Source organism: Nicotiana tomentosiformis, chromosome 2, assembly GCF_000390325.3.
Source record: "Nicotiana tomentosiformis chromosome 2, ASM39032v3, whole genome shotgun sequence".
Lineage (NCBI taxonomy): Eukaryota > Viridiplantae > Streptophyta > Magnoliopsida > Solanales > Solanaceae > Nicotiana > Nicotiana tomentosiformis.
Window position 1 is genome coordinate 64,343,413 of NC_090813.1, and position 9,254 is coordinate 64,352,666.

Sequence of the window (9,254 nt, forward strand, 5' to 3'; positions counted from 1 at the left end):
TTTCTTCCCATTTCCAAAGGAGACATTACCTCCTTTAAGGTCCTCAAGTGAAAGGAATTGGTTCTTGCTTCCTGTCATATGCTTTAAGTAGCCACTATCCATATACCATATTTGGATGCTCCCCTTCACTTGGACCTGCAAAAGGAAATCAGGGGTTAGTCTTAGGAACCCAAACTAGTTTGGGTCCTTTTCTATAGGCAAAAGGATGAATCAAATTCTTTTTAGCCCAACTTGGTAGCTTATTCTTCCCTTGAACAAATTCTTTGTTCTTTTGACTTGCCTTTTCTTTTGCAGTGCATTCACTTTTATAGTATAAAAATGACCCGTTTTACCACAGTGTGTGCAAATCTTGTTCTCAGGAAGTGTTAGGTACTTTCTTTTGGGATCCCACTTAAGTGCCAGGTTCCCAAAGCCAAGTCTTTTTCTGTTGCTACTATGGTGTTCTTGTAGCCATGAAAGTGCAACGGAGGACCTGTTCCATTTACAAGTTCTTTCTAGCTCATGTTTGACCTTGCTTAGATCCTCCTTTAGGATTCTTACCTGCTCATCCCTTTTATATAACTCATCTTTCATTTTTCCTACATTTTCTTCTAGAGTGAATTGTGTGTGATCAGCGATCTTTTTACCTGTTCCTAATTTCAGTTTTAGATTTTTAGATCTAAGCCTAGGACAGTTGAGTCAAGTGCATGAACCTAGTTCTTCAGCATCGTATTTTCACTTACAGTTTCACTAACCCTAAGTTTCAGGTTTTTGCACTTAGCCTTCAAAATCACACATTCTTTAGACAATTGTTCCTTTTCATTGTTTACATCCTCATATTCTTCAATTAGTTCTAGAAGTAACTCAGATAACCTTTCTTTAGACAACAATTTAATCTTGTCTTTGAGATGAATTACACTTACCTCAGTTTCTTCATCAGATTCTTCAATGGCCATAAGTGCTTGTTCATCCTCATCATCATCATCTGGGATTTCATCTGAGCTTTCTCCCCAAGCAGCGACCATAGCTTTGGTTGATCCTTTGTTGTTGCTTTTCTTGGGTTGAACCTGTTCCTTCGTTCAGCTCTTTCCTTCTTCCATTCGATTTCCCATAAAGGACAGTTCTTGATGTAGTTATCAGTCTTTCCACACTTGTAGCAGCCATCATTGGTTTGCTTTTCAGGAGCTTTTGACTTGCTATTGCTTCCACTTCTTGAAGAACCTTTTCCTCTTCTCAGGTACTTCTTGAAGTCCTTGGTGATCATAGTCATTTCATCATCTTTTAGATCAGAACCTTCAGTAATTCTGAGTGCCAAGCTCCTTTCCTTCTTAGGTACATCCATTTTCATGGTTTGTCTCCTAAGTTCATAGGCAGTGAGATTTCCAATTAATTCATCCAGTGGGACAGTGGAAACATTATTTGATTCTTGAATAGCCAGTGATGTTTCTCTCCCAAGTGATAGACAAAACTTTAGTCAGTATCTTCTCGACTCTATCTTCTTCAGGAATAACCCTTCCAAGAGACTTTAACTCATTTGTCAGTGTAGTGAACCTTGTGTACATCTCTTGAATAGTTTTCCCTTCCTTTATAGCAAAGTTCTCATATTGAGAATACAGTAGAGTTCATCTGGATCTCTTCAGCTGAGGTGTTCCATCATGAGACACTTGCAATGTGTCCCAAATTTACTTAGCAGTGGTACAACTTTGGATTCTATTATACTCATCTGGACCAAGTCCACAAACAAGCCATTTCCTGGTTTTAGCATTCTGCTCCCATTTCTTCAAGTCCTCAGCAGTGCAATTCGCTCTTGTCTTTGGCACATCTACTCCTTCAGTATTTATCTTCAAGGTAGCCAGTGGACCATCAGTGACAATGTCCCATAGCTCATAGTCCTCTCCTATAATGTGATCTCTCATCCTGTTTTTCCACCAAGAGTAGTACTGGCCGTTAAAGAGTGGTGGCCTAGCAGTGGATTGCCCTTCTCAGTTTCCAGATGGTGCACTCTTGTTGATCTTCTCCTAAGGTGTAAGCCTGTTCAAGGAGAACCCGCTCTGATACCAATTGATGTTTTATACTTTAATGTCATACAAGAGAGGGGTAATTTGTGTGGTGTCCATTTTTCACGTGCATTGATTATAGAAGGACCTGGTTCTTCTATGTGTTCCTTAAACTACTGTTGCGAAAATAGTAAATACGAAAAAGTAAAGAACACAAGTATTTTTACGTATACCCGGCTCAAAAGGTGAAAAAACTACGACCTACTACCCAGTAGGATTTTTCCCAATGCTTCACTTAATCACTAAGCCAAAATAGCATTTATAAAACTCTTTGTAAACCTAAGAATTACCTCTAATCCCGTTGTGGCAACCAGCCTCTAACTGTTGCGACACCTTCAAGTTAACTCTAACTTGAATACTCAGAGTACCTAATACAATTGCCTCTAGATAAAGCTAAAAGGTACAATTTGAAAACACATACTACAATGAAACTAGAATAAAAGACAGATACTTGGAACTGGTTCTTCTATTAGGTTCATGTAGCTTCAGGTTCGCACACTTGACACAAGAATTGCTTGTAAAATACCTTTCTATTTTGCTCTCAACTCAAGTTTAACTTCAGCGTTTGTGCGTCCATGTAAAATGAGAACATCCTACAATATATAGAGTTAGTAGAATAGGAAATAACTAGAAGTCTAATGCTTTACTCTTCCTTGGTGGAAGAGTTCTAGCTATTTTCAACTTCTAACTCCTCTCTTATCTTGGATAAAGTTATCTTCAAGTAAGGAGTCCTTTTCCTTATCATTTATGCAATATTTTCGTTCATGAGATATCAGATATAATTATTTAAGCTTATCTTCTTCATGTGCATGCCTTGTGCTTGAATCTGCCCGTATCCGTGTACACTGTGTATGGATCTGGTTCATGCTTGAGTTCCTTTGTCAATCATCAAAACAAACTTCACGTGGCCCAACCGATCATTAAGTCTTGATATCTTGTAGAATTATTTGTGCTCAAAGAGTAGTGAGTAACTTTTTACTTTCTTCAATTCACATACCTCATTTGAAGCGATACATTTTCTCATGAATGACTTCCTGATCTCTTGACTAACCAACAACCTTAACCTCAGAACAGTAAAAAGTGAGAAGAAAATGGAAATGCAGAAGATAAAAATGAAGGCTGGAATTTTTACATACTTTGGGAGAGACTATAGATTTTTTTGTTACTATTTCCTTTCGTATTCCTGTTAACTAATGTAGCTGTCATCTTTGACTATGGCTCTATTATGTGTCAATTTTCCAAAGATCAGACAAACTGTGATATAGAGACTGGGAAGTCGCTAAGTATCACATGTATTACAGCCAATCTTTATTAGAGATGGCAGAATATGACCTGAAAATTTTGAACTTTGAAAGACTGTTAGAAAGTTGAATATTCCTTCTCTTTAACTTCTCTTTTCTTGTTTGTCCCCTTTCATTTATGGGGTCATTGTTTTTCCACAAGGAATTTTTGTAAAGCACCTCTTCAAAGTAATTTTTAGAAATAGAAAAGTTCTCCCAAAAGAGTGTTTTGAAGAGCTAGGATTTAAAAAGAAAAGGAGAAACATTTGCTCTAACATTTTAATGGCTACTTTTTTTTATATGGAAGAAACATTAATCGATTGTTTGGCTGCTTAGAAGATCCTTAAACCCCACATGGGAAAAGTGCATAGTTTGTAATGAAAATTAATCATACCCCACTACAAGTCTAAGACATCATTTCTATACCATCAACTAAGAGTTTTTTGTTGTTTCTTTAAAAGGAGAGGCTGCTTTTTTGGTCTAAGTAGAGGCAGATAATCATAGGTCAACGTATCAAAATGAAGTAAGAGATTATTGCGGTGGGATAATGGATGCATCATCTTACCTAAGTTTGTTGCTTTGTGAATTAAAAAATAATAATAATAATAATAAAGACATGGGTATTGGAAAACAACCCAAAAGAAGAATCGAGAACGGCTGGTCTCAACTTTCTCTGGAGGAACATTTTGGTGCCCAAAGCCATCATTTCTACGATGGAAATTTTGCTTTGTTTTCAACCATTTGCAGGGTACCCAACAGCGACAAAGTTGATTTTCCGTACCACTTATCTCTCTCTCTCTTTTTTTTATATAATTACTGTGGTATCCGGAACAGCACACATAAATTATTCCACGGAGAACAACTTTGCATACTAGAATTTAGATAAACGAGAAGAAATCACCAATTATATTTTTCCTGAAATTTGAACTTCAAACTGCATAGTTTTCATCCCATTTTATTAACTGCTAATTGACACCCTTGGGATATCTCCTGCTGTTTATTTATTTTTCTTATTTTTCCTGGGGGTTGGGGCACTCGTTTTCTTTCTATTAAATTCAAAGTCAACAAAGACATCCTGTTAAAGAGTTGAATCAAATTTGAAGACTTACATTTTTATATAGGCAACCTTCTATCATCTGCTTAGTCACCAAACCATAAACACATGCTGCTACCGTTGTTAAAGAGTTGAATCAAATTTGAAGACTATTACATTTTTATATAGGCAACCTTCTATCATCTGCTTAGTCACCAAACCATAAACACATGCTGCTACCGTTCAACAAAGAAAAACATGTTTTGACTAGAGCGCGAGGTTTCCATATACTAATTCTTAGTATAGGAATTGGTAAGATCTCTACATTTGAAAGTTACAACGCAACAAAACCAGTATCCTACTCAGTTACAACGCTTTGTTTCAGTTTATCTCATCTTTATCATGTTCTACCAAAGTAGCAGACTATTTAACTTAACAGATTGATACCTTGCAAACAAAGTTGATTTGGTTCATGATCTGAAAAAAGTTTGAAAAGGTAAATATAGCCAGGTCAAATTAAGAAGAAGGTTGAACTCTATAAAACCTATGGAAGAAAGGACTAGGCCAAACAAATTAGTGCCACAGCCACAACCCAACAAAAGCAAAAATAAAATAGTAAATCGAATTCTGTTTTCCAGATAAAACTTGCCAAGACTGCAATTTCTAGACTTGCACTACCTCAAGTTTGATTCAACAGGCCTATTAGTATTCACTGGCATTTCCGATAAGCCAAACACGCGTGATTAAGAGACTTGAAACACATAATTCTGCAAGAAGACATGAATTTTTATGGTATTCCTATGATTTTTCTTTTCCTTTGTCGCGTTTATATTTCAATGAAAGAATTTTTAAATATTACAGGTAAAACTAAGAAACAGAAGATGAACGGTGATAAGAACACTGGTAATACCGCCCTATAACACTGGTACTGAAATGGACATGGAAACTGAGACATCACCAGCAAAAGTTGAATCCCTAACTGGAGCTGAGTTTCCAGCAAAAGCATATCCTACACCTAATCCGCCGTAATGCATTGATGCATGCTCACACCGTTGGAATACTCTAGCAAGCGATGCTGCTTTTCTCCTTGCGCGCTTTGTTCCTGTAAAGAGCAATGTCTGAAGTAAACTTGCTAATGCCGGAGCCTTCAACACCCTCTCAGTAGCAGTAGCTCCACCACCACGGCATAATTCAAGCAACGCAGCAACTGCATTCTCTTTCCCTCTAGGTGTCCCACATCGCATCATCCCGATGAGCCCTGCTACTGCCATTTCCTCATTGCCAACAGCTGCAGCGCCAATCGGCTGCCTAACAATCAGCGCCAATGCACCGGCAGCTTCTTCGGCAACACCTTCACTTCCCAATGCTCCAACTAGAGCAGTAACAGCTCCGGACTCTATCATCCTCGCACAATTTTCAGTGTGGGTAGATAAATTAAAGAGAGCAGTTACTGCATCCTTCTTCCCTCTCGGAGAACCTTCTCGCAGCAGACCTGCTAAGGCCTCGACCGCCCCATCTTCTTTTGCTATTTGCTTCTTGTAGTCATGAACAGCAGACAGACTGAACAATGTTGCTGCAGCATTTTCCCGCGCCTCCGTGGTGTGCCCAAATATCAAAACTCCAACTATCAACGTTAGACACCCTACTTCGTCCATAATTCGGCCTTTATTTTTATCAAAAATCGATAAGTTCAGCATTGCAGTGACAGAATTTTCTTGTGCCACAGCCTCTGGAGATGAAAGCAAATTCTTTAAATGCGGGATCGCCCCAGCCTCAGCTATGTAAGCACGGTTTTCCTTACCAGTTTTAGCTAAGAGTCTTATCTCCCGAGCAGCAATAGTTTTTGCGATCTGTGTCCCATTCGCTAGCTGCTTAATGAGAAGAGCTGCTGTGGCTCTATTAGCTTCTAATGCGGCCTTGCTAGGTGAAGCAGCTCCAAAACTTTCAACACATGGATCCCCACCCTCCATATTATCATAGGGAATTTTATGAGCAGCACACCACTGCATAATCAAATTCCTAAGTGCCCTATTTGGGACAAGCCGAGTATGATCAAGCAACTGCCCTGTCTTTGGGCAAGAACAATGACCCTCCTCCATCCACCTCGATATGGAAGCTCGATCATATGTCTGGCCTGTTGACACAATAACCGGATCCCTCATCAAATCCAACGATATCGGACAACAAAAGTCCTTTGGTACAGAAATGAATGTGTCTGCAATCTCTTGACTAATCAGCCCTTTCTTCTGCTTCTTATGCTTACCAACTCCCAATCCCACATCATCCTCTTCGAAGCCAAATAGCAAAAACCTGCAGTATCGCATCAACGCCACAAACCCATTGAGCACTGAGGCTGTGGGCTCAATATCTCCTTCATGGTTCACAATCTGCTCCTCCAAAAACTCAATCTCAACCCTACAACTCCTGGGATTACAAATCACCAATTTGTCCACAAAAAAGGAGTACAACTGAGCAGAGTCAGGAATACCTCCATTCTCAAACTCATTCAAGAAAGAGAACAGCTTCAACCTCAACATCTCATCATGTTTATCAACAAACAACTTAGATTTTCTTGCTTGTTTCTGCAACAACTCAACCTGCTCCCTAACATCTTCAGGTAAAGTCAATTCCTTTAAGGGGAAAACATCCAAAAGGGTCGAGATTTCTTGGTTCAAATCATGGAAATGACCCGAAATCGAATGGTTTTGCAGCAACAGCCACAACTTACTGGATTGGGAGCAATAATCAAGCAAGATTTTCGAGCGGTAAAGCAATAAATACAACTCCTTGAAGCACAAAAAAGCTGTAAACGGCAAATCTGAAGAACCCCTCCTACCACTTCTGTTATTGTCACTGTTCTCAACAAGACATTCTAAAAGTACAGAAAAGGCTTGAATTTTCCTTAGCAAGGACTTACAATTCTTTTGCTGATAAAAGGGCACCCTTTTACCTGAAAATGAAGAAATCAGCTCAGATGATAACGCCGTTAGAGTTTGCAACAACCCCACTTCTGTTAGATCCACCGGCGCCAAGAACGCTTCCAGTGACGGCGACCTTTGTCTCCTCAACGATGAGAATATTGCAGCTGATGCCATCAATTCTACAACACCAAAATCTTGAAAATCAACTCCAAGATTCTCTAACCCTTATATTATTTTCTAAAGAGAAAATGGTTTCTTGATCTTATTTGTGCAATATTTCAGTGAGATTGCATATGGGGATAAGGAAAAAACTGTAAAACAACTCCAAGATTCAATTTTTATCAACAAATGTATGAATTTAAACCAAGAACGAAATGGGTATTTATTTATTTGTACAAAAATTCTATGGATAATTAATTGAAGCAAAAGGGGAAATATAGGTATATTCTATATAGTGAATCCGCGTTTTGAAGAAGAAGAAGTAGAAGGAAGAAAGCAAAGAAAAAGCTGGAAGAGAAAGAAATAGGAAGGCTGGTTTTTTGCCGAGTATATAAGATTTGTGTGTTGAAAATGTCTTCCCTTTTTTCTTTTTATTTTTTTTCCTTTTCTTTTTCTCAATATTTACCTTTTGTTGAATGAAGCCGCCATGAAAATGATGGAACCTCTAACTTTGACGGATTATAAATGTTATCCAAGGTTCCTGAATCCTGTCCATTCGTTTTTCTACTCTCTTTCTTTCTTATATTCTTTATTTAATACGAGTACCTCCTTAGATTAATTGTAAATATATTAATTACCGTAGCTTTTATTTAATTCATCCCTATGAATTTCAAAGAGAGACAAGGATAACAACTTGAGAGCCATACTATTTTCTAATTAAGAAAAAGAAAAGTTTGAAAAAAGATAAAAGTACAAGTAAATGCTCTCTTTATTCCATTTTTACTTGTTCACTTTACATTTTATACTTCCTTAAGAAAGTATTAATTAAGTTTTTATTTTACTAAATTATCCATATTTACTATACTTTGGAAATATAAATTTACTTATTAGTACTCCAATAAGTTTGAGAAATTATTACTTAATAATAGAGTAAAATAATTAATTCTTTTTAAATTTGTTAATGTTGATAAGTAAAAAAAAAAATCATATATTGGATAAGTAACAGAGAACGATAAGAGTATAACTAATGGACTTAAACATGAGTAAAAGTTATTTTTCAAAAGAGGGAAATTGAAGAAAAGTTTTACTTAAGTATGAAAAATTAAGTGAATGATGAAGCATTTATATATAGCAATAAAGTATTGTTAGAGTAAAGAAAGTATGTGTATCATATGGCCTTTGGTGGAATATTTGGATTGTATAAATTACAAATTTTTATGTGTTTATGTGGAGTTTGATATGATGATGTCAAGTAGTGAAGCATGGGTACTTTTAGTGGAAGATGATCTGTTTATCATCTTGAATATCTATATTCAATGGCATTCATTATGAATATGTAGAACTAAAAAGAGGAAAGGTTTGGTAAATGATGTGAAATTTCTTACTCCGATTAGTATATCACTTATCTGTAATTGTTATGGCTTAGGTTCTAAGATTTTGACTTATTTTAAACTAATTATTATAAATCAAAAAGTTCTCTTTGCTGAGTAATTTTATTTTTTGTTAGCAACACCGAACTGATAAACATCCAATTCATCTAATAATTTAGCAACACCGAACTGTATTTCTTTGTGGTAAATAAGAAAATGTAAGCTTGGAATTTTTCTTCAGAAAAGAAAGGTCTTCTAATAATTTGATGACTACTGGCCATAATAATTTCCTCCCTTTTATTTTTATGTTTTCTGAACTTTATGTAGTGGTTAATAAATGCTACTACTACTATAGCAGTAGAATAGTAATAACAATAAAGAAAGTGTGTATTCTCATCACACAATTAATTCAAGGGTTGACCAAAGAAAAAGGAGATTAGGCCTTTTTTGGGCCC

General features: G+C 36.7%; 1 protein-coding gene across 1 annotated transcript; it reads right to left on the reverse strand.

Moving 5' to 3' along the window:
- Positions 1–5,114: 5,114 nt before the first annotated feature.
- Positions 5,115–7,865, reverse strand: LOC104112645 (U-box domain-containing protein 17). Its single transcript, XM_009622627.4, has one exon. It carries the CDS (start codon positions 7,442–7,444, stop codon positions 5,264–5,266), a length of 2,181 nt encoding a protein of 726 aa, XP_009620922.1. The 5' UTR covers positions 7,445–7,865; the 3' UTR covers positions 5,115–5,263.
- Positions 7,866–9,254: the final 1,389 nt, after the last annotated feature.